Source organism: Eumetopias jubatus, unplaced genomic scaffold (assembly GCF_037043125.1).
Source record: "Eumetopias jubatus isolate StellerSeaLion01/CBP00866 unplaced genomic scaffold, mEumJub1_p1.0 scaffold_12, whole genome shotgun sequence".
Taxonomy (NCBI): domain Eukaryota; kingdom Metazoa; phylum Chordata; class Mammalia; order Carnivora; family Otariidae; genus Eumetopias; species Eumetopias jubatus.
Window position 1 is genome coordinate 58,683,199 of NW_028274818.1, and position 26,187 is coordinate 58,709,385.

A 26,187-nucleotide genomic window follows, 5' to 3' on the forward strand; every position below is an offset into this window, starting at 1 on the left:
ATTCGGAATCTGCCCCCCTCTCACCTTGCCCCTGACTTCTGGACCCCAGGGCAGGAGCCAAGCATGGGCATGTCTGTATTCTGAGCCAGTCCAGGTCTGGCACGGCCGGGCAGGATCTAAGTCTCCCACAGCCGATGATCAAGACGGAAATGAATCCAGACTCCCATGTTTCCAGCTCTCTGGCCTGTGTCTCCCCCAGCTCCCGGCCAGAGTGTAAGCCTCGCTCTGGTGGGGAAAGATTCTGCACAGGCCCAGCAGCCTGGCCACATTCCTCACATTCAGAGGGACCCCTCTCTGGCTTCTCTTCCTAATTTGGTAATTACCAAGCGTCCTCCCTCCCTCTCCTCTGGGCCTGACCCAGACTTCCCCTTCCTCCAGCCCCCTCCCAGAAGAGGGGCTCAGGAGCCGCCTGACTCACCTCCTTTGCAGCGGCAGCCTGCTCCCTGAACCGCCCAGCCAGCTGGGCCACCGAGGGGGACGCCGAGTCATCCACACTGGCGCCGGACTCTGCCGATCTGTCCTGGCAAACCAAGGGGAAGCCAAAGTTAACGGGCAAATGTGCACTCGACTCTTCTCCATGTTGCTCCTGGGCGCCACTGAGCTGTGGCCTGGAGCAGGGAAGCAGGGACAGCGAGGTATTTTAATAGCATCTTGCAATTGGCCCCGCATCCAAGGATTTTAAAAACCATCCAGTTAACCACACTTAGTGCATTCTGATGATGCGTTCGGCCCTGGGTGTGGCTCCGGGGGTCTGGAGAGGAATAAGACTGGGTCCTGTCCCGAAGGGGCACCCAGGGATCTGGGAAGTAGTATAAGCCCAGTGTTCCTCATTCTGCAGAGACCCAGACTGGAAAGGGGTATATCAGAGACAGCACAGAAGTCTCCTTCCCTTGGTCAGAAGAGGCCTTCAGAAATGGTGGCAAATGCATTGGAAAGCAGGGCTTTACGTGTATGGAACGGGGTAAGCAAATGCCCTCTATTGAACTTTGAACACGTATATAGGTCTTGTCTTCTCTACTTAAGTGAGTGCCTTGGACAAAGGAGCATTTAGTACCTATTTGCTGAGTTAATCAAGAAATAATCTGAGGGGCACGTAGCATGCAGATGAAAGCCGGACCACCTGGATTCAACCCCTGGGTTCCTCCATCTCTTACTAGCTCGGTGACCAGGGCTAATGGCTTTACCTTTCTGTACCTTTCCGTGGATTGAATAATTCCCTATCTGAAGGGCCAGGGTCAGGCGGGGCACACTGTGAAGAGTTTTGGAAGGCTTGTTATTACTACCAGCAGCGGGGTCCTTGCAAGAGCCCTTCTGGTGATTCACGTTAGGTCCTTGCATAATGCATTCCTGCTCTCCACAGTGTCCTCCCGGAGAGAAGCTCAGCCCTTTCCCCTTCTGTTCCTTTTTGCTGAAGGAACTACCTGAAAGTTAGGTTTCTCCAAGTTGGCTACAAGCATGCGTGGGCCCCCGCTCTGCCACCAGCGCAGGTCACTGGTCCCTCCCTCCAGGTGCCTCCAGGCTCCCTGACGCGACCAAGACGCACCCTGGACACCGTTCGCGCCCACATGCCACTTGTCACCGAGACACACTCGGTGAGTCAGCGAGCGCTGTAAACGGCCACCCCACTTCTGACGTGTGGCATGTGGCCTACATAACCACCTGGTTTCAGTATTTTTTAAATGTCCAGTCCTAGAGACATTAAGCTTTTGTTTTGGGGACCACAATGACGGCATTTCTTACACAGCTGCAAATGCCCCCGACCACTTCCCCTCCTCACGTCTAGCCTGAAACTAGGATTTGGGCAGCAACAGGCCCGAGAAAGCCCACCGTGGTCTCTGCACGGGGCTCGTGGCCCACAAAGACAAGGCATGCGTCCCTCCGGCTGCAGGCCTGCGCCCCTGTGTGCCACACACACATGAACGCGGGCTTCCTAGGTCTTCCTTTTTGTGCTTGAAGGTGTCTCCAACCTTTCTTATTTGGGTGCTCCCTCCAAAGTAAATGTCATTGGTCATGCTAGACCCTGGCTGGTTGGAGCAGGGGTAAGGCAAGCCCCAAGCCCCACTAACCTCTTGCTGTAAAATTAAGTAAACGGGGCCGAGCTCTGTGAAGAAGGCTTTGTTTAGAGATGGGAAGGAGCGGCTGGAACCCAGACCTTCAGATCTGAGAACAGGCTGTTCTGGAGGAAAGGCCAGTTCATCTTTACTGTTTCCTGCTATAATTCAAGGTCAAGCCCGTTCCAGCCTAAACACCCAGTGCTGACTTCGCATACAGATGTGGAAGGATTCACCTCCATTCGGGGAGCCAGTGTTCCCCATAATGCTGGGGAAAAGCTGGGGAGCCCGTGGCCCCCCCACGAGTCGTGCCCCGCTGGGCAGAGCTCCCGGGGCTCACACCTGTCTGCCTCCCACACCTGCCACGATAGGGGTGGTCACAGGCAAACATCTTGTCCTTCGGGTCCTATGGAGAGGTTTTAGCACAGAGCGACTAATGGAGCCACTCTTGGCCGATTGGTTTGTCCATCTGTCTCACTTCCTGCCCACATAACAGATCAGTCTCTCTGTCCGTTGCTATTTATTGCTCGGGTCCTGCTGACAGTGTACTTTACCTCCGCTTCGAAGGCACCAATCACTGGTGTACAGGAAGATACATTCCAGATAAAAATAGAGCTGTACAGGGATCAAAAACTCCTCCCTAACTTCCTCGTCTCGAAATGGGGCTTGGCAAGGGGCTCAGAAGTGATAGAACTGGAAGCATTTAGGGCTAAAAAGCTGGGTTGAAGGAAAGATTATAACACATCTGAGTTTGTTTTCCTGGAGCCCAATGAATGGCTCTTCTTTGAAATGTCTAAGGACTCCAGAGCTTGCTGAAGCCTGGCAAACCCATTCACCATCAGCCCCTCTCCAGACTCTTATTCTGTGTTGTAGAAGATTGCCTTCTCCCAGCTGCCACATTGAAGCCCAGAGAGGGCAAGTAACTTAGCCAGAGTCACACAGTAGAAGCCAAACAGAGTAATCTATGAGACGCTTTACTCCAACGCCTGCTAATCCAGCAATTGGTATCAGTTAGATAGTATAATTTGTGGAGATGCTTTGAAAACTGGGAAGTGCTGTGTAAGAAATGAAACTATTATTAGCCACTGGATTGCACTGGTACAACGGGAGAAGCGTGGCCTTGGAGATGGACAGAAGCCAAAGGCTCAGCCTGCTTGAAGCTCCACCCGGGTTTCTGCCTTGTGATTCCGGCGGGTACGGCTGCTAACCTCCTCCAGTGGTTCGGAGGCGCACCACCTTGGCTCCAGGTTAGCGAGCGACTCCTCTAGCTTTCTCTCCTGGCCCTGAGGCCGGTTTGGTAAGGCCACCGTCTCACCTGGACTGAGAAAGACTTCAGGGTCCCTGCCTAGCCCAGACTTTCCTGGGACCCCACAGCCTCCCTGGGATTAAGTGTTCTTCCTCTGTCCCCAAGATGTCCATAAAACATTTAACACAGAGCCCAGAGCGTAGAAAGTCCTTGTCGAAGGGTGCTTTCTACCCCCTACCCCCACATCCAACTTAGCTCACAGGGTCGGGGCTGTACCTGTTCCCAGAGTCACTGACACCCTAACTTACCCCTTGGGACCACGCCGGCCACAGGTTCTCCCCGGCCTGCCTCCAGACTGGGTCTGAGTCACTGCTGAGACCTCAGTGCATCCTTTCTTCTTAGGCTAATCTCTATGTCTTCAATCTGTTTTCTGGACTCATCTCCCTTTGTGTCTCACTTTAGCGGACACTCGTCTTTCCAGACTTCGGGTCTCCACTCCGTTCTCCTGGGCCCAGATTTTGCTCACCAAGCCCTCCCTGCCACCGATCCAGCCTGGCCCTGCCAGCCAGCTTGGAAACCACTCGTGTGGTTCCTGTCTGACTTTGCCGAGGCCAGAAAAAAAAAAATCACCTCTGGTGTTTACTTTCCATTTCTATGGGACTTTCTTCTGAGAACTGAGGAGTCCCTGTGTCTGGAGAGCATGGAACTTCCCCCGAGCTGTTGCCACGTTGAGTAAATACAATTTGCATGCTGCTGACCATCCACATAGTGGAACCTTTGTGTACAGACCTGAATCGCAGGCTCTACCTACCTCCCTGACTCTGCTCTGGGGTCTCCACCCTCCTCCTTGGTCCAACGGCTAAGTATCTGACATTGTCTGGGCCCTGGATTAGGGAAAAAAGGCACCAAGGGAGGCCTCTCCATCTACAGCTTGGGAGGAGAAGCAATGAGAGGACCAGCTTGGGGGCTGAGGAACCCCTGCTCTCGGCGAATAGGAAGGTTCTCTTTGCTCACCAGAAACAGGCCAGACAACCAGAGCCTTGAAAGTATGGAGTATGTTTGCTTCTTTGCTCTTTTAGAACGACGACGGATCTTAACACAGTCCTTTAAGGGATTCACACCCTTCCAACATGACCATACTTAAACTGTCACTTCAAAAGGATCAACAAACTATCTCTCTGGGAAGCCACAATTGTTCCAGAGTTTTCCTTAACACTCCTACCTTATCCCTCACTCTTCAATTCACCCAACGTCCAGCCATGACCATCCTGGGATGATGCAAACAGCACTGGACCGGGAACCAGGAAGGCCCATTTGACCTACCTACATTCCTAGAGCACCTGCTTCGTGGGAAGCACTGTCTTTACAGCACTTGGTACACTTGCAGTAACTCTCAAAACACTTCTTCCAGGAGAAGAAACCACCCCAAGTTGCTGAGTAACTTGCTATTCAAGTCAGGAAGTGCCAGCACCAGACTTATCTAGATACCAAAGCTCAAGCTCTTTCCAGACCAACATGCTAAGGAACTCTAGACCTTTTCTGGAAGGGTTAGCTTACTCAGTCATTAATATAATCTGTCATCAATAAATATCTACTGTTCTAGGCCCTGGGGTATCACGGTAAAAAAGACAGAATCCTTACACTTAAGGGGTTGCTCTTCCAGGGGGCGATATATACACAGGTAAATAAGAGGACTTGTTCAATGCTAAGGAAGAGATAAAATAGGGCATTTTATCTCTGGGGTTTGGGGAAGACATTTATGAGGAGGGGTCACCTGAGTTAAATCCCAGCTGGGGAAAAGATGGGAGGAAAAGTCTCCTGAGCAGAAAACACAGACAGAAACAAAGGCTGAGGGAGACATGGTGTGTAAGAGTGAGAGGGAGCCTGGGGGCCACATTGTGGGAAGCAATTTGTAGTTTATTCTGAGGGCACAGCACGCCTTTCGGAGGGTTTCAAGGAGGGGTGTGAGCGAGGTCACACACAAGAGGCTCTCTGTGGCGGAGGGATGGGAGTAGGAAGCAGAGAGACCAGGAAGAAGCTTCTGTGGGCGGTCCAGCTGGGCGCTAACAGTGGAGCCGCCAGGCTTGCTGCGGGCAGGGGGTCAGAAGGGGGTATCTGGGGGCAGGACAGTGAGGAATTACTGATGCACTGGGTCTGGGGAACAAGGGAAGGGAGCAGCCAAGGACGACTCCTGGAAGTTTGATCTGGACAACGGGATGCGGGGCTCTTTTTTCCTGGGTTGGGGAGAGAGAGGTGAGTGAGGGTAGACGGGGGATGAACGGTTCTTTCTTGGTCGTGGAAGTTTGAAATGTCTGTAGACAACCAGGAGGGGATGCAGTAGAGGGAGCCGAACGTAACCAAGTCCGGGGCTCAGAGGAGGTGTCCAGGCTGAACCCAGAACCTGGAAAGGCACTCGTTTGGGCTGGTATTTGCAGTCACAGGACGAGATGAAATCAGAGGATGCACAGAGTAAGGAAAAGAGAGGGTCCACAGACTGAGCTCCGGGTACTGAGCTGGCTCTCCTGTGGCCGCAATGAGGGCCTGGCAGACATTTGCCTGCAGGCTGCAGACGGGATATCCCGTCGGGGCCGGGAGAGCGCTGTGGCTCAGGCGACAGACGGTGAGAATCCTGGGATGTCGCTGCACAGAAGAGCATCGCGTCCGCCCCCCGTGCGGCTGAGACCCTTCTTCACCATTTCTTGAACCTCTATAGATGTCACAGCAGGTACTGGGATCACCGTGGTGGCCCTTAGAGGGTAAACGGCCGTTTTTGGAGGCGGTGGGAATGGAGAGGAGGTGAAGAAGGGGAAAAACAGCAACAAGATGAGGCAGAGGAATAGAAACGGTGTATGTGAACACTGCTCAAATATTTCATGTAAGCCCCCAAAAGCCCCAAATATCCCCTACCTGCCCACTTGTAGGCTTTAAGGATCTGAAAATAGCAGGTCCTTGGCCTCTGAGAGTCTCTCCCAGGGGAAACCCAGGTAAGGGACTGTGCTTACACGAAGGACTCACAGACCCCTGCGCCAGGCAGCGTGTCCCACCTGAGGACCTTTAGGGCTTCCCACTTCCTCCTGGGATGTGATTGCAGCCCAGCAGCGTGGACAGAATTTAGCAGCCCTTGGTCGGTCGGTGGGACACACTATGACACGTTAGGGGTCTTAGAATCAGCGTAGCCCACAGCCTCAGGTGCGTGGCAGGTCATCCAGGTGCGGTCAGCTGGGTTAGTGGCGGTGGCACGGGCTGGGTTAGGGTCCAGGTGCCTTCCCAGGTCACAGCAGGGACGACGGAGAAGGGGGACAGAGATGTTCATCCCGAGTGCCATTATAGTGGTAGGACCTTATAGATGTAATTTGTGAGATAAGATCTGTTAAATGTCTCTATCAAACCCATTACCTATTGGACAAGCTTAAGGAAAACACATTTATTTTGAGTCTGGGTTCTAGTCTTGGACGTGGGTCTTGCTGACCCCCAGTTTCCTCATCTGTAAACAGAATTCTTTACATCCACCAGCCTTTGTTCCAACCCAATCTGCAACACGTGCCCTGTTTCCTGGAGGCTGTGCCATCATTCTCCCAGAGACACCAGGAAGTGGCTAGAATCCCCCAGAGTCCCCAGAAGATTCAGAATGAGCCCTGTCTATCGCAGGAGGAGTGCATAGCTGGCGATGTTCTCATGCTCTGCGTGGGACAGTAGAGCACGGAGCTCAGGCTTGGAGCCGGACTGCCTGGGTTCAAATCCTGCCTCTGCATTTACTAGTTCTGTGGCCTTGGACGAGGTACCTAAATTTTTTGTGCCTCAGTTTCTTTCTTTTTTTTTTAAAGATTGTATTCATTTATTTGAGAGAGAGAGACAGAGAGAGAGAGAGAGAGAATGAGCAGGGGGAGGGGGAGAGGGAGAGGGAGAGGGAGAAGCAGGCTCCCCGCTAAGCTCAAACCCAGGACCCTGGGATCGTGACCCAAACCAAAGGCAGACAACCGACTGAGCCACCCAGGCTCCCCTTTTAGTATATATGCTGCCCAAGTGAGCACGGTGCCTCGTTTCTATCTGTAAAATGGGGATGATGATGGTAGCACCTGTGATATATGGTCATTGGAAGGATTTAATGAGTTCATGCATGTAAAATTCTTAGAATGGGGTGTGGCATGAAGTCAGCGTTCCAGAATTGTTAGCTATTACCAAATGCTGGCTATGGGCTGGTGCCTACTCTCGCTCTCCCATTCCCTTTGGGTCACCGAAGCCTCAGGGGGAGCTCCAGCTGGCTAAGATGTGCTCCCTGCTGTCTCCTGCACTCAGGAATCTGTTGCTCAGGTGGGGCCATCTTGACTCCACCATTTTAGTTGGCTATCTTATTACCAAGGCAGACTCTCAACAGACACTCCATCACTGAGTGTTCAAACCATCCCTGAGAAACTGATGTGCACCATAATGAGCGATTAAAACAATAAGCAAAGCTAAGTTTAATTTTATGCTTCTTAGGGTCATGACGTAGGTCATGAATATATACACATCCCAACTGTCCAAAGCTCTGTGTCCAATCAAAAGAGTTGATCAAAATATCAAGTCCATGGCCACTCACTGATGAATGCATAGGCAACTGTGGCATACCCATGTATTGGACTATTACTTGGCCATGGGAAGGAATGAAGTATTGATCACGCTATAGTGTGGATGAACCTTGAAGACATGATGTTTGCTCAGTGAAAGAAGCCAGTCACAGAAGACCACATATTGCATGATTCCATTTATACAAAATGTCCAGAATAAGCAAATCTGTGGAGACAGAGAGTAGATTCCTAGCAGTAATGGATTACTCTGTCATAGATTACTACAGAGAGTAGTGGTTGTATAGGCCTGGAGGGGGTGGGACAGGAGGTGGGGCAGTGCTAAGGTGTATGGGGTATCTTTTTTGGTGAGGTGACAAAAATGTTATAAAATTGACCATAGTGATGGTTGCACAACTCTGTGAATATACAAAAAACCATCAGATTTTACCCTTCAAGTGCGTGAAAAAAATTGTATGGTATGTAAATTCTCTCTCAATAGAGCTTGTTGGCTTGAGAGTGGGAGAGGCCAATGGAGAGAAACCAGCTCTGTTTCTATTTTCCTGACTTCCCTTCCGTCGTGTTTAGCATCCTCCACCCACAGGCTCCGGCTTTCCCAGGGTCCCAGCATGCCTTACAGCTGCAGACTCATCTAAGGAGTCTCTTCCAACTTGCTGTTGGAGGGGCTGATTATGCAGTCAGGTACCCTATAAGTTTGTGAGGAGGTCAGAACGAGTTTGATGGTCAAGCACCCAGGGAAGGGCCTTATACTTAGGAGGCACTCAATTCATGGTCGTTTACTTCTTTACTCACTCAGTGAATATCTCCTGAGTATCTTTCATGTGCCCAACACTGGCTAAGTGTGGGGATATAAAGTTGAAAGTTCATGGTCCTGGAGCTCAAGGAGCTGAAAGACAGAATAATAAAATCACCATAATGCAGAAAGACCGGGGCTGTAATTGGGAAATGCATGTCATTGCCGTGGAAGCTTAGGAGAAGGGGCACTTAGGTTGTGTGAGTGAATCAGGGAAAGCTTCATGGAGGAAGTGATGCTCAAGCAACCTTGAAGGGTAAATAAGAGCTTGGCAGGAGGGAAGGAGGGGGTGGGGGGAGAGGGAGGAGGTCAGACCAGGCACAGGGGCGGACTGGCAGGTGCAAAGGGTCAAAGCGTGGAAGACGAATATGTCTTTGGGAAACTTTAATTGGTTCAATATGGTCTAAGTGGAAAGGGGATGAAAGAGAGGTAGAGAAAGAGAAAGACGTGGCTTGTCCAGGGGGAGGCAGATCCAGGTTTTAATTCAGGCACTAGCACTTATGTCTCAGCTATATGGGTGACCTTGGGCAAACCTTATGTCTCTGAGTCTCAGTTTCGTTACCTGTGGTATCAGGTTGATAATCCCCGTCTTGCTGTGTTGTAATGAGGAAGACATGAGATGACAGGGGCCCTCAGAGCCCACACCTGCTGTGAGCGTCCTCTGTGCTTGACCCTTACCTCCTGGGATGTGCGCAAGAAAGCCACGGTGCTCCGGAGGTGCTCCGGAGTGTGGACTTTAGTCCCCAGGCGATGGTGAGCTGATAACATTGTGATGGGACAGCTACAGGCTTTGCTGTATAGGGGGATCCCTCTGGAAGCAGATGGGACAATAGCATGTATTTCCACCCATTCTGCAGTCCTTGGGCCACAAGAGGGATCTGCCGCTGCTCTTTGAAGGCGGTGCTGTTGAGAAGGAAAGTGTGTTTCCATCATCATCTTCTTCCTCCTCTCCTCCTTTTCTTCTCCTGCTCCTGATTATGATTATTGCTTGCTACCACCTCATGCAGCTAGCGCTCGGAGGCTGGTTGGTAAGGCCACTGGGGAGGTCCTGAGCATAGTCTTGGATCTGCCCCTTTCCTTGTGTGACTCTGGTCAACTCACATGGGCTCTTGAAGCCTCGACCTCCTCATCTGTACAGTGGGAATAATGCCCGCCTCACCTTCCTCATGGGATAGTGGGGAGGCTCTACAGACATGACGGTGAATGCACACTGGGTGGGAGGAGACAGAAATGGCCACGATGGGTGCTGCCTGCACCCCAGAGTTTATGCGCTACTGGGAAACAGGGACATAAAACATATTTAAAGTGTGATAGATCTGCATGGTAGGCAGAAAAATGGCCCCCAAACAAGTCCGCATCCTAATCCCTGAAACCCGTGAATATGGTTGGTTCCATGGCAAAGGGGAATGAAGGTAGCAGATGAAATTAGGTTGCTAATCAGCTGCCCTTAAAATAGGGAGATGGTCCTGAATGAGCTGGGTGGTCCCAGTGCAGTCGGGTGGCTTCCTAGATGTGGCAGAGTGGAGCGGAAGGGGGCCGAGCGTCTGAGCGAGTGAGGCTGTGAGGAGGACCCAGTCCATCCCTGCTGGCCCTGACGGTGGACGGGGGGCAACAGCTGAGACAGGCAGGCAGCCTAGAGCTGGGAAATCGCGAGGAAGCAGCTTTCCCCCCTAGAGCCTTCAGAAGCAACACAGCCCTGCCAACAACTTGATTTTAGTGCAACGAGACCCACTTCAAACTTGTGACTGCCGGACCTGCAAGGTGATAGACTTCCACTGTTTAAGCTACAGTTCGCTACGTTGGGGAAAGACTATGGCAAGCTGGCTAAGGCTTGCTGAGCAGCCCCACTGTGTGCGCATTGAGCTGTGGGCCCGTAGTGGTGGAGACAAGGTGCCTGCTCTCGCTGGGACCCACATTTGGTGGAGGGACCGGCAGTGAACAAATGAGTGAGTGAATGCAGAGTACGGGAGTTGTGCTAATTCCCTGAGCGGTTCGCCCGAGAGAGGGGGCGCTGGGTGCAGCTTTGGTGCTTGTGGTCACAGGACACCTCCCTGGGGTGGGGGGAGGGAAAGAGGAGGAGAAGTGGGGAGAGGTGACATTGAGTTGAGGATGCTGTGATTGGAGAAGGCCAGGGTGAAAAGACAGCCTGGGCAGCAACCTGGCCAGAGGCATCTGGGAAGGCTTCCAGGAAGAAGCACCCACCCGGCCAAGCTTGAGGGATGAGCACAGCTGGTCCCGCTCCCCCCGGGGGGAGCAGGATGTGTGAAGGCTGTGAGGCCAGGGGCGGCTCAGGAAGCACAAGAGTTCCCTAAGCCTGGTGCAGGGCTTGAGGCTTGAGGGATGAGACGAGCAGCCAGAATGGGAAGGGCCCCCTAAGCCGGGGCCCTGTTCTAAGGGCCGTGCAAAGTCATCAGAGCGTTTTAAGCAAAACCACTGGATTTATTCTGATGCTCCCTCTGGCTGAGAAATGGATGGGCTGGGGATAGGGAGCCCAGTTTGGAGGCTGTTGCCATTGTGATAAAAGGGGGACAATGAGCACATGGACAACCCACTGCTGCCCACAGAGGTGGACCCTGGCCCTGAATGATGCTTTCACTGGGCCAAGCCTCCTTGCTGCTTCTGGATCTGCCAGGGGAGCCATGAGGTGCATTTGGGAAGAGCGAATGTGGAGGAACGGGAAGGGGGCTGAGCCCCGAGAAACGTCGAGGGCCGACAACTTCTGGGGGCAGTGGCCAGGTTAACAGAAAGTCTGGTGACAGGGGGCCAAAGCGTTTGAAACCTGGCTCCTGCTACAAGGTGACAGTGGGCAAAGGGGGCTGCAAAGAGGGGGAGAGGGTGCTGGGGTGAGGAGGTGGCCTCCAGGCTGGGCTTCCCACGCACTGTCACCTGTCCCCGTCCCTCCTCCCACAGCGGGGCAGAGGAGCAGGTCAACCCCAGCCTTGTGCGTCAGGCAGCCTCTGGTGGGCCTTCTCTTTGCTTTTGTCCTTTCTCTGTAGGGCAAAAGGGGAGGGCGTGAAAGAAGTGACTGCCGAGCTGGCAGGGGTGATTTAGGGGGTTTCGCCCACGGAAGCTGACAAATCAAACTGCCATCCTTGGCTCCTTGAAGTGAGGCCAGAGATGCCCTCCCCTATTCCCCTCTCAGGCTGCTTAGTCCCACGGTAAAGCCGATTTCACTGAGAGCCCCTCGAAGTCTGGGGGTGGCCAGGGAGCCACCCGGGCTAGCAGCAGCCACCTGAGCCACTGTGAGTAACCCCCCCACCCCCCCGGGGAGACATTTCTGCTTCTCGAGTGACAGTGACTGTCAGCGTGTGTCCTGGGGTCTGGGACATGTGTCCTTCGGGCCGCAGCAGAAAGCCGAGACATACCTTCTAAGATTAGAACGAGTCACCCGAGGACCCGGGCCTGCCTCCCCGTCAGCCGCAGTCTCTCCTGTTACAGCAGCTCCCCTGGCCTCCTGTCCTCCCCCACAGGCTGAAGCTGGACTCTCCACAGGGAGCCCCTCCGACGCTCTGTGGGTTGGGTCACCACGGGCAGGGCGCCGTGCTGGGCCCTCTGCTCCCTCCTGTTGTTTTGCCACATCTAGGGCTCATTCGTTCGTCCATCCATCCATCCATCCATCCATCCATCCATCCATTCTTCCTGTGCTCCGGGCCCCGCGCCGGGATATGACAATGAACCAGAGGACACTGGCCCTTTCCTCACGGAAGCTAGCGAGGGAGCCATGCATTCGACAACCATCCTTAGTTTTACCCCCAGTTTATTGTTCATCGGGGCAGAAAATGATGCAGAGGGAAAGGACTGGGGGAGAGAAGTAGAAGGGACGCAAGCAAGGTGTGTGTGGAAGGGAGGGAGTAGCCAAGAGCATTCCAAGGGGAGTTGATACAAAGGCCAAGAAACCAGAAGAACAAGTGTTTGAGGAAATGGAAGGAGGCTGGAGCTCAGAGAGCTGATCCAATGCCCACAGTTCTGCAAGCTTGTCTCCTTCTGCTGTAATCTCTGAGCACGGGGACCATGTATTATTCATGTTCCCCTCCCCTGCCCCAGCCTATTGCCTGGCCCACACTAAGTGCACAATAAATGCCAGTAAATGAATGAATGAAGAAATGAAGGGTGCTGCAGGGTTAGCCAGCAGGCCTGGGCTGACACTATAAAAGCTCGATAAATATAGATCAGGACCTTGAAGTGAAAATGGAAACAAAGTGTCAGCCAGGGTTGGCTGTGGGCTTACCACACTTGAATATTTTCATTAAGGCTCACTGACTCATCCAAGGTCACTGGAATAGTAACTAGAGGGTAGAGAATGAGATCTTCCTTGCTGGGTCTAATACTTAGCAATCTGAGCCTCCAGTCTCTACTCGAAGCTAGGCAATCCATCATAATTTCAGGTTCCCATCCCTGGGTATCTGTCGTCTCCAGTTTTAACAACCCAATTTATCCTAAAACATGACATACTTAAAACACACTTACAACGTGTCTATTTCTGTGTCTTGAGCGTTGGAATCTTTGAGTTGGCTGTTGATATTTTCAGACACATTTCATCAAGGAGCAAACTGAGGCAAAGGGAGGCACGGGTCCCTTGTCGAAGTAGAAGGACATCTGCCTGAGTGGGTCTGAAATCCACAGCCCTGGTCTGGGCTCCGCAGCTGTCCTCCCCGCCTTTGCTGCCCGGGCCGCTCTAGGCAGAAGTCCCCAATCTCCGTGCATCGAAGACACGTCATGCGTGGGCCAGGCTCTACCTGCCCTAGAAGCCTATTCAGCTGGGATGGGGCCAAATGGGTCTTGAAGCTATTATTTACTGATCACTCCTATCTCCTCTTGCCACATCCTTCAAAGAAGAGAAAAGAAAACTGCCTAGCTGAGTGCAGTGGCTTCGCTTGAAAGAGCTGTTGGGTTTTATAGAGCAAAACTGCTCGCCTCCTTGGCATGAGAAGGGGAGACTGGGGAGGGTAAGGGAGTGTGGCCTTCAGCCTTCAGAGGCTTGTCGATGGCCAGACCTCTCTTTTTCCTCTGCGCGTCGCTCTGGATGCTCCCTTTGGGCCTGGGGCTGATTCACAGTGCGAGGGTCCCCTCCAGGTGCCACCTGAGAACACTCCAGGACAGTAGTCCCACCTGCATCCACACTTGCGTGCAGTGACTGTGGGGGGCGGTTGCTGCTCGGGTCCCCATTGTACCCAGCGCCGTCGACGCTCCGAGTGTTCTAGCCACACCTACTACCATCGCTCACACGTCTCTCTTTAGAAACTGGTTTTTAATTAGTAATAGCAACCTTCTCCTACGTATTTTCTCCACAGTAATAAAACAGCTCATCTGCTGAATGTTTATCATGCCAGGTGTTGTGTTAAGATCATCTTTTTCTTTTCTTAAGATTTTATTTATTTGACAGAGAGACACAGCAAGAGAGGGAACACAAGCAGGGGGAGTGAGAGAGGGAGAAGCAGGCTCCCAAGGAGCAGGGAGCCCGATGCGGGGCTCGATGCCAGGACCCTGGGATCATGACCTGAACCGAAGGCAGACGCTTAACGGCTGAGCCACCCAGGTGCCCTAAGATCATCTCTTTCGATTCTCATGACATCCCTGGGACATGGGTTTCATAATCACCACCAATTTGCTGATGAGAACACAGAGAGCTCAAGTAACTGGTCCAGTACCACAGGGCTACTCATGGCAGGCTTAGCATCCACGCGCAGATGCTCGACTAAAGCCTGTGTTCCTAACCACAATACCATTCTGCCTCCAGCAGAAAAGCATTTGGCAATTCACATTTTGGGATTAAAAAGTACTCATCAAATTTAGTAATAATAAGACAAACAACCCAGTAAAAAAATGGGCAAAGGATTTGAACAGACACTTCACCAGAAAAGATATATGAGTGGCTAATAAGCACATGAGTGATTAAGTAAACGCAAACTGGAACTGCAAAGAGACAAGACTCCACACCCACAAGATGGCTAAGATGCAACCAGAGACAATACCAAATGTTGGGGAGGCTATAGAACAACTGGAACGCTCATACCATTGGTGAGAATGCTAAATGGGATAGCCACCTAGAAAAATATTTTGGCGGTTCCTCCTCACCAAGTTAAACGTATACTAACTGAACAACCCAACAATCCCACTCTTAGGTAGTTGCCCAAGAGATATGAAAACATATGTCCACATAAAAACTCGTATGCAAATATTTAGAGCAGTTTTATTCTTAATGGCCCAGATCTAGAAACAACCCAAATGTCCATCCACTGGTGAGTGGGTAAACAGACATATTGTGTCTTGTATCATAGAATACTACTCAACCAAAAGGAATGAACCAGTGATACGCACAACAACATGGATGAATCTCGAAAGCGGTATGCCAAGTGAGATAAATCAGACACAAAACACTACCAGTATGATTCCATTTACATGATATTTTTAAAAGGCAAAACTATAATGACCAAGAGCAGATCACTGATTGCCTGGGACCAGGGGTAGGGACAGGGGATTGACTCCAAAGGGTACAAGGGAACTTTTGAGGTGATGGAAATGTTCTATCTCTCGATTGTGGTCTGTATCTTGTGGTGGTGGTTACATGACTGTATACGGTTGTCAACACATCAAATTGTACACTTAAAATAGGTGAATTTTATTGTGTACAAATTTTACCTTATGAATGTGATAAAGCAAGCAAGAATGGTGAAGAAAGCACAGAATTTGAGGCCTGAGAAGCCCAGGTTTTTTTTACCACCACGGGTGGTGGAATCTCAGGCAATCAACTCACCTGCTTAGAGTCTCATCTGTAAAATGCGGATAATAACAGCCCCTACGGGGTCATGGGGAGGCTAAGAATTAGTGTTTGATCAGATAGTTTGGGTTCAAATCCAAACCCTTCCCCCTACCAGAAATGTGATCTTAGGTAAGACACTTAACTTCGCTGAGCCTCAGTTTCCCCACTTACAAAATAAGGCTTATCTCATCTTATATTATATTATTTGGGTTATAAAGCCCAGAGCAGATAATGCACATAGTGCCCAGCACATAAGCTTTCCCTCACGTTGTTGTCCCCTAAGGTACTGATTGCCACACGGTCGGTGTTAGTTGGGACGTGGCCCCACTTGCACTCCTTACAGGGACGCCAGGCGGCTGCCAGTTGCTGTTGAAGCATTGCAAGGGCTGGGTAGAGATCTGCCGCTGCCAAATCATTTTTCCTCTCACCCTGCAGAACAAGTTGGCAGACCAGGTGGGTTGGCACCGCATCTTAGCATCAGAGGAATTTACAAACAGGAATTTTCTGAATCACGCAAAACAGCAGACTGGCTAACTCAAGTGTGATTCTGGACTTCAGCCACAAACAGCCTTAACTCATGGCAGGGCCATTCATGCGCTGGGGTCACGTGGATGTCTCGAGGATGTGAAGTGCGATGATGCGGACAGGACCAGGCTTCTGTAGGTGGGGAAGGGTCTTCCCTTTTACCCAGGACCCTGCACCATGAAGGGGCCATAAAAGGAAAGCCCCATAGCCAGAGTGCGAGGGCTGTGCCTGCCCCAGCAGGTCCGAGTCTGAGCAGGACAGTGTCTCAAGTGGGAGCAGATGCCCTCTGGGGCTACGGTAGGTGAATGGCTTGGGCAGCTCTCCAGGGAACATGCGTGGGTCCAGATGGTGCAGGGAGTGGGAATAAGAGGTTAAGTTCCTGGGAAGACATGCTCTGTCCCGCAGAAGGGGAGATCCAGATGAGTTATTTCAAGAGCTGAGCAGCCTGGGGGCGGGGAGGCCACTGACCCAGCGGTCAGGGGAGCTGTGTGAACTCCCCGCCCCTCCCTGCCCTTCTGTTTCCTCATCTGTGAAATGAGGGGCTTACCAAGGCCCCCTGAGCTAGCTCGCTCTTTAGTTTTTCACGTTAACGCCACTATGAAGAGAAATGGGAACATTTAGGTTATCTGTCTTGGGTAGATGGCAATGGAGGCAGGCAGCCCCACTAAGTTCGGGCAGAATGGGAGCACACTGCCAGGAAGCCCAGGAATCCCAAGGAAATGCTGTGGTAACCCGGAACAGCTTTGCATACAGCTCTTCTCCTCCTCTTCCCAAAGATGAGTCCAAGAGTGGAACCCTCTCCCACTCTCAATCCGGGAATCAAACCGGTAATGCGATATAATCCCTTCCTTCCAAGTTAGCAAGCCAGGGGCTGGTGATTCTTTCGGCAAGAAGAGTCGAAGAGCAGCAAGATGGCATGGCTCAAACAGCTGAGGAAGGGTTTAGCCCTTAAAGAGAGAGTGGGTGAAAACCCAGGAACAAAGAACAACCCACACACTGGATCCTGGGGTACAAGGCTGAGAGACGCACAACTGTAAAGGGCGAAAGTCAATACGCACAGAGAACTCAGGTTCTTCCCTGTGCTGCCGGCCAGTTGGGCAAAGAATAACCCTCACTCTGGTTTTCTTGGGAAGTTTATGTATTGGGGAGGTCATACAAAGAAGTGACGACGGTTTTGGCTTTCTTTCCTTCACGCCCCTCAGCATGTTATCCTACTGTTGTCTGCCTACACCAAGGGGACAGGCTCGGCGTCTCAGCCAGCTTGAGAGCATCCCAGGTCTGAAGCAGGAAGGGTTGAGGCAGGAACCAGGGCTCTAAGAATTCATGGGCCCACAGGGAAGCCCTGGGGGGTGATGCAGACCCCCTGCGTGGGAAGGAGGAGGGATCTCCATTTCTACAGGGGGCTCCCAGGGTCTGAGCAGAAGCTCCTCACAGGAAACCCGAGAAGGGTCCTTCCAGTGGTGAGCCCACAAATACACGGATCCCAGCCCAAGAAGCAAGTACAGGCCCAAGACACAAACGCACCCACCTCCTGTCATACTCTTCTCCGCCTCTCTTCCGTCCCCACAGCCTGTACACGAGAAGGCTCTCTTTAGACACCGGCCAATCCGCTCCTCACCTAGGTATCTGGGCAGATGACTCACAGGATGATTTGGTTTTTTCTTTTGACAATGGGGCTGTGGCCATCCCAGGCAATACTTAACCCCATCACTCCAGCACACCCCCACTGGCCTGCTCACTGACTGCAGGGAGCACAGGATGGCCGTTGCTACGGCTTTTCCAGGAGAGGTGGCTCCACTCTCAGTGACTTCCAGGCTCCTTCACACACAGAGGATCTGGGAATGCCACAGGACCCCCTTGACGCCCACAGAAAGCAGAGAGGAAGTGGTGCTCAATTCCATCTCAGGGTCAGCATGGCGCTGGTAATGAGGTCAGACATCCAAGCACCAGCTGGTGAGATGCAGTGTGAGGAATCCCAAGGAGAGTCCCAAGGAGAGTCTAGTCCCAAGATCTGCTCCTCTTGGCAGGGACTTATCTCCTCTAGATTTCATTTCTTCCTCTGTAAAATGAGGAGACTTGCTACATAGCGTCATTATGAAGATTAAATAAAATGAGTGTGGGAAGTGTCTTAGAAGCCAATAGTTACTGTTCCTAATTTCCACTGATTTTACTTGATATTGCCAAGAACTGGCCCTTGTTAGAGCTTGCTTGGGAGTCAAGACATTTAAGTTAAGCAAGGACTTCTCTGTAGGTTCATCATTGCAGGTGTTTTAAAGCCAAGTGGGATTTAAGAAGATTCAATATCCCCACAGAAGTCGTGGCTAAACCTCATCTTAGTGAAGGTTAGAGGAGTTCCTGAAAAATAAGCAATTAGATGGCCAACAGACACATGAAAAGATGCTCGACATCACTCATTGAGGAAATGCAAATTAAAACTATAGTGAGATATCACCTCCCACCTGTCAGAACGGCTAAAATAAAAAACACAAGAAACAACAAATGCTGGCGAGGATGTAGAGAAAAAGGAAGCCTCCTGCACTGTTGGTGGCAGTGCAAACTGGTGCAGACACTGTGGAAAACAGTATGGAGTTTCCTCAAGAAATTAAAAATAGAACTACCCTATGATCCAGTAATTTCACTACTGGGTATTTACCCAAAGAAAAAGAAAACACTAATTTGAAAAGATACATGCATTCCTCTGTTTATAGCAGCATTACTTACAATAGTCAAGATATGGAAGCGATGCAAGTGTCCATTGATAAATGAATGGATAAAGAAGAAGTGGTATATATACACAACAGAATATTATTCAGCTATGAAAAAGAATGAGATCTTGCCATTTGCAACAACTTGGATGGATCTAGAGGCTGTGATGCTAATTGAAGTAAGTCAGACAGGAAGAAAAATACCATATGATTTCACTCGTATGTGGAATTTAAGAAACAAAACAAATGAACAAAGAAAAAAAAAAGAGATGAACAAAAAACAGACTCTTAACTACAGAGAACAAACTGGTGGTCACTGGAGGGGAGGGTGGGGGATGGGTGAAATAGGTGATGGGGATTAAGAGTCCACTTATAGTGATGAACACCAAGTTCTGTATAGAATCGTTAGATCACTGTATTGTACACCTGAAACGAATATAACACTGTATATTAACTATAATGGAAATTAAAAAAAAAAAGCAATCAACCAACAGAGTTGGGGGGTGTGGTGACAGACAAACTCAGTCATGGTCCCTGCTCTGTTGAGTCCAGCTGGGAAAATTTGAAACAAGAGTGGAGTAAATAAGGAGTGAGTTAAGAAGACAATGGTACAGGGGGGCCCGGGTGGCTCAGTCGTTCAGCGTCTGCCTTCGGCTCGGGTCATGGTCCCAGGGTCCTGGGATCGAGCCCCGCGTCGGGCTCCCCGTTCGGCGGGAAGCCCGCTTCTCCCTCTCCCACTCCCCCTGCTTGTGTTCCCGCTCTCGCTGTCTCTCTCTCTCTCTCTGTCAAATAAATAAATAAAATTAAAAAAAAAAAAAAAAAGAAGACGATGGTACAGAAGTTGTATCCCTGCGGGGCATGACGAAGGGCCCGTGGAGTAAGACAGGCTGTAAGTGTTGCTGCATCTGAGGCCCCAGAAAGCAGAAGTGACAATAGGGTCAGGATGCGGGGGTAAGACAGGATCCGAAGGTTGCTATAGACAGTACTCTGGAACCTCATGTTTGATGCATATACCCACCCTGCTCCTTATGTGACCGTGGGCAGGCGACTGAACCTCATTAAATGTCAGGGGTCTCATGTGGAAAGTGAGGGTAGCAACATTTACATCACAGGCTTGTCTAAGAATCAAGTGAGAGCACGGGCACTGTGCTTAGCACAGAGTCTGGCACAGAATAAGTGCTCGAGAAATGCAGGCTGTTAGTAAACATGAAGCCAAAGCAGTGAGAATTTATCCTGAAGGGTTAAATCCAGCAGGGAGTTGAAAGAAAAACGTTTGTCCTGAGTTCTTACAATGCAAACCCCCACCGTAAAGAGGCGCTCGGGCAGCCCCCACGGTGGTGAAGACATCCTTTTGGAGACAAGTTTGGATGTTCAGGGAAGGGTGGGCGACGCAGCTCAGGCGGCAGGAAGGGCTCCCCTACCCACCCACCGTGACCTCGGAGGCCCTGGAGCAAGGGCATGGAGAGTTCAGGGACATTCCATATCTATCCTGGCAGAAAGAAGGACAAAATATAGAAGAGAGCTGGGACAAGGGAAGGAAAAAAATCCCATTTAAGGAGCAAATGGGGGAGGGGGCTGTCAGGGGCAGGAAGAGAAGACAGAGGCTAAGAGCTGGAGATAGAAAAATTCCAGACTGGTATCAGCGATAGGATCTAGCCAGAGAATAGACACGTGGCCTGAGGGGAGCCTGGAATAACAGCATGCTTTGCTAAATTCCCACGCCTGGCTCTGGGGTTCATGACATTTTGAAGGCACTGAGATTAGCTAGCTGAAGCATACGGTATAACAGCAGAGTACAGGATAAAAGAGTGTTAACATGAAATATTTCCCTTTTTTAACCAAGAGAGAAATCCTAGGAGCTATTAAAAAAGGCCCTCTAAATATAAAAAAAGTAAAAATCTTATGGCAAAAGTACTGTAAATGAAGCAAAGAGAAAACAAGAGATTGGAAAAAGTGTTTGTCACATGGATGAAGAGGAGATGGGGTCTGTTATATAAAGTGCTCTCACAAAATGACAAGAACAATGTATCTATAAATAAGCCGTTCACAGAAAAAAGCAAACCCCAAAAGTCCAAGAAACATAAAGGATGCTCAAATTTATAAGTTGTCAGAGAACTATGAATTAAATTAACACTGAGACTTCTCTTTATGCTTATCAGACAGGCAGGGGGGTGGGGGAGGCAGGAGGGAAGAGAGAGAAGTAGCTGTTGCTATTTGGGAATTGGGAAAAGGAACCACCGAACCACCATACATTGCTGGAGGGACTGTGAGTTGTTACAGCCTTTTGGGAATGTTATCTGGCAACATTTATTAAGTTAGATTACACAAACCTTGCAACTCAGCCCCGTGTTCCTGAGAATCTATTCCATAAACATAAAAGGCCCAGTATATAAGGACGTGGAGGCTGATTCCCTGTTACTGGGAACAAAGCAAATACCCATAAAGAGGGAAATGGTTTATGGTCCATTCACAGAGCGGGTTATTATGAAACCATTAAAAAGAATGAATTAGAGCCCTCCAAACTTCCATGAAAAATTGCAAAGTGAGAACAGTAAGATGCACGGAAGTCTGTCTGATACGGCCCCAGTTTTATGAAGCAACAACTCAACAAGCCACCCCCATATTGGGTGTATGTGTATATCTACATGAGTGTGTTTGTATAATGTATATGCAATCATTTGCATAGTTACAGAATACGAAGTGTCCTACAGAAAGTGTTATATGAGATTTCTGGAGGCTGGGGTGTGGGGAGGCAAGCTGATTTGGAGGGGGCAAATCAAACAAAAAACATGGCCTGTAAAAACCCAGCAGGCTTGCTATGATTTCAGTTACGTCAAATTGCGTATGTGTATTTGAATGAGCAAACTATAACTGATTTATAGAGTTGCCCATGATTGTTTTCTTTTCTTTCCTTTTTAAAATGATTTTATTCATTTATTTGAGAGGGAGAGAGTGTGAATGGGGAGAGGGGCAGAGGGAGAAAGAAAGAACCTCAAGCAGACTCTGCACTGAGCATGGAACCCGACATGGGGCTCAATGTCATGACCCTGAGATCATGACCTGAGCCAAAATCAAGAGCTGGACATACTTAACCAACTGAGCCACCCAGGCGCCCCACCCATGACTGGTTTCAAAGGAAAGAAGGGAAGTTGCCAAGACATATAATAAGATAAACATAAAGAAAAATGTTTAAAATACTGAAACTAGAGTTTTAAACTCTACTTTCCAAATCTTTTGGGAAGGTATGGTTTGAGCGGGGAATAAATATGTGAAAACAACTCTGGAGTGAGTTGTCAGTCTTCTCCAGATATCAAAACCAGGGCCTGAGTGTCAGCGGACAGGACACATATGCCCAGCAGGGAGGTGGAGGAGGAGATGAAGTCAGTAATTCCATAAAGATATTGTGTCGTTATCACAATTCCAGACTTCAGGTTATATTATGAAGCTGCATCATGGTATGGTACTGGCACAAAAACAGACACAGATCAATGGAACAGACTATAAAACCCAGGAATAAACCCACAGCTATGTGGTCAATTAGTCTTGGACAAAGGAGGAAAGAATATGCAATGGGAAAAAGGACAATCTCTTCAACATCTGGTGCTGGGAACACTGGACAGCTACATGCAGAAGAACGAAACTGGACCACTATCTTACACTTACACAAAAATAAACTCAAAATGGATTAAAAACTGAAACGTGAGACCTGAAACCAGAAAAATCCTAGAAGAGAGCACAGGCAGTAAGGTCTCTGACACTGGCCAGAACATCTCCTTTCTAGATATGTCTCCTCAGGCAAGGGAAATAAAAGCAAAAATAAACTACTGGAACTACATAAAAATAAAGAGCTTCTGCACAGTGAAGGAAACAATCAACAAAACTAAAAGGCAATCTGTGGAATGGGAGAAGATATTTGCAAATGACATGTCCAACAAAGGGTTAGTATCCAAAATATATAAAAAACTGATACAATTCAACACCCAAAACCCAAATAATCGAATTAAAAATGAGCAGAAGACACGAACAGACGTTTTTCCAAAGAAGACATACAGATGGCCAACAGACTCATGAAAAGATGCTCAACGTCACTCATCATCAGGGAAACGCAAATCAAAATTACAATGAGTTATGACCACACACCTGTCAGAATGGCTAAAATCAAAAACACAAGAAACAACAGGTTTTGGCGAGGATGTGGAGAAAGGGGAACCCTCTTGCACTGTTGGTGGGGAGGCAAACTGGTGCAGCCACTGTGGAAAACAGTATGGAGTTTCCTCGAAAAATTAAAATTAAAACTAAGGTACGATCCAGCAATCGCACTACTAGGTATTTACCCAAAGGATACAAAAATCCTAAATCAAAGGGATACGTGCACCCCGGTGTTTATAGCAGCATTATTTACAATAGCCAAATTATGGAAGCAGCCCAAGTGTTCACTGATAGACAAATGAATAAAGAAGATGTGGTATATATACAATGGAATATTATTCAGCCATAAAAAAGAATGAAATCTTGCCATTCGCAATGACACAGATGGAGCTAGAGAATATAATGCTAAGTGAAATAAATCAGTCAGAGAAAGACAAATACCATATGATTTTACTCGCATGTGGAATATAAGAAACAAAACAAACAGGCAAAGGGGAATAAAAGAGAGAGAAACAAACCAAGAAACAGACTCTTAACTATAGAGAACAAACTGATGGTTACGGGGGGGGGGGCGGTGTGGGTGTGTGGAGGGATGTGTTAAAGAGGTGATGGGGATTAAGGAGTGCACTTGTGATGAGCACTGGGTGATATATGGAAGTGTTGAATCACTATATTGTACACCTGAAAATTATATAACACTGTATGTTAATTATACTGGAATTAAAATAAAAAGAAAAAAAAAGATACTGTGTCACTAAGTTTAAATATATGCTCCTTGAAGCTGTTTTTAGGTTTAGTAAAATCTAGGCCAATTTATCCCATTTGCAGGAGCCCCAAATACACTTTTTTTAAATGCTGTTGCTTTGTCATTACACACTGCTCTCTGCTCAAAGAAATGATCAATCCGAAGCCAAAACGTCCTCTTCCATCTCAGAATATACTCAGAAAAAAACAAATAAGACAAGAGAAAGGAGAAACAGGTAATTGCCTTTAGGTCCCACACCCCGATTTTCTACAGATCTTGGACAACTCAGCATAGAGACATTTCCATCCTTGGTGATAAATAGACTATGTCGCCGGCGAAGTCGTGTACTTATCAATTTGGAAATGGGGGACAAGAATCAACATTGACTGAGTGCTTACTCTCTGCAAGGCACATCAAGGATGAATGCAGCTCGCTTAATCCCCTCAACAGCCGCGTGAAGAAGACATAACTACTATGATCCTGTTTGACAAGGAACCGCAGAGGTGGAGTAGCCTTCCCACAGTCCCATGCCCTGTAGTGGAGCTGCTGGGTTCAAAACTTGGCCAGTCTGACTCTGAACATGACACAGCCATCCTCCCTTCTCTGAAGTCTATTTGTACTCTAGATATCGATGATGTAGGTTTTGATCCGGAGCTGCCATTCTGAGAACGCAGCTAGCCACCTGGGGGCGGCCACCTCCTTCAGAGTCAGCGGGACCCGCTCCCAGTGTACAAGACCTGTTCTGATCCCAAGTGCACCTCCATGCACTGTTTTCATGCCCCTGTCCCGCAACACCTCGCATGCAAACTCCAGCGCCCTCAGAGGCCAGCAGGTAACGCACAGAGTGGGGGTGGGGTGGGGTGGGAGAAACCCCTGTTTCGCTGGGGAGAGAACATGTCCACCTGCAGCATGTGATCCAGGAGTTTGCAACTTCTGATTTAGGGGAACAATGTTTCATCCTATTTGACCTGTTTTCCTGGATAATCCCAGGAGGTATTTTTGGGTTTATTATGTGAATTTGTTTGTAATTCTTTTAGGGATGTCACTGATTCATTGCTCTTAATATTAAATAATATCACAGGCATTATGACCTCCTCATCGAATTCTAAGGGGGACCAGGGTGAACTGCAGACAGGATGAGGGAGGGACCTGTTAGACTTCTGTTCCTGCCCCTCAGCAGCGACCAGACCCCTTACCCATCCTGAGCGTTGGTCTCCTATTCAGGATAATGGACCAGTAATACCCAACTCACAGAATGGCGGGGAAGGTTTTAAAAGAGAAGCTGTGTAATAAAAGTATTCAATAAATATTTGTAAAAGACAGATAGGAGGCTCCATAAATTCATGTATATTGTAAAATAGATAAATTGAGAGAGATTATGTTGCTTTACTGATGGTCTCTTCACTTTATAAAAGGATGTCCTGTCACCAAAAGGTTTCTCTGGTGCGTGAAAAACAGGATGTTTTCCTCAAAATTTTAGTTTGTGCCTAACTTTTTGGGGTAAAAATAAACGTTCTGCTTTTCCAATAGCTGTTCTACAAGGCTATTGTAGGAGGTGGGAGAACCGTCCTACAAATGAGAAGTAGAGAATGATTCTACTGGAGCTACTGGGCAGCCCGGTCATGAATGTCACATCAGCTAGGGACGCAAAAACTGGGGGGCTGCTGGAGACCAGAGACTTCCTCCTCTCCAGTCCCCCCATGGGCACCTCTCACCAGGGGCTCTCAGGAGTGAGCCCTGCCTGCACCACAGGTGAATGGTGGAAAACACACGCAGGTACGGGGGCGGGGGGGGGGAGGCGTGCATTCCCCTCACCTTGCCCAGAGGGGATCTGAAGTGGCGCCCGCAGGTCACAGCAAGGAGACTTTTTGAAAGTCTCAGGAACAGAGCTGAGTATGTCATGCGCTCTGTTCTTTCTGACAGCAAGACCAAAGGAAACACCTGTAGACAGCAGGAAACTAGAGGAATTAAAAATATCTGCCTCATCCCTAAAAAATAAATAAAAGAGGAAAGTAAAATGGTCTCTTTTCTTCACAGTGAAAACAAACAAGGCAATATCTGGTTTGAGCCATTTCCTCTCTGCAAAGCACCTCCCTCCTATGGACTACCCTCCCCAGGCAGAGATGTGCCTGGCCCATATGCTTCAACAGCCCAAGACATCCGGATGCCTGAGATGGTTGTCAGAGAAGGTCCTGAGCAGCTTCCAAGTCACCAAGCTTGAGATTTCTTTTGCAGAAGTAGGGGACTGAGGAAGCTGAGCTCACTTCCTTGGGGAGAGGTGTAGCCTCCAGCTAGTTTTGGAAACAAGGGGCCCCTGAGCTCTTCCTCTCCAGTCTTCCTAACCCCTGGGAATTGGTCTCTGGGAGCCAGGAAGATCAGGGACAACGGGCCCATTCAGAGAGGATGGGTTTGCTGCGTCTGCTTGATTAGGCCGAGCATAGGAGCAGACTTGCAGGTGGTGGAATTAGGAAACATCAGATTCTGCTCTCTGTCCCCGGCCTTCCCACATCCAAGAGGTCACCAAGCCTAGTTGCTGTTTTCTAGTTAATCTGTATTTCTGGTCTGGCCTCTTCATTCCCACAGTGGTCACTGCACCTGAGGGCCCCCTCACCTCTCCTTTGATTGGGAGAGAGATTATGGCCACTTGA

At 49.4% G+C, this 26,187-nt stretch overlaps 1 protein-coding gene across 6 annotated transcripts in view; it reads right to left on the bottom strand.

Annotated features, from left to right (window-relative positions):
- RCSD1 (RCSD domain containing 1) overlaps positions 1 to 26,187 on the bottom strand; it is a 65,267-nt gene that overhangs the window by 18,820 nt on the left and 20,260 nt on the right. For 2 of the 6 annotated variants that reach the window (XM_088017133.1, XM_088017134.1), the window contains exon 2: positions 419 to 520. In XM_088017133.1, coding sequence (XP_087873259.1) covers positions 419 to 520 — 102 coding nt within the window. Of the gene's footprint in view, positions 1 to 418; positions 521 to 9,333; positions 9,514 to 26,187 lie in introns of those variants that run through there. The other 4 variants (XM_028111669.2, XM_028111672.2, XM_088017131.1 and 1 more) reach the window with 4 other exon arrangements.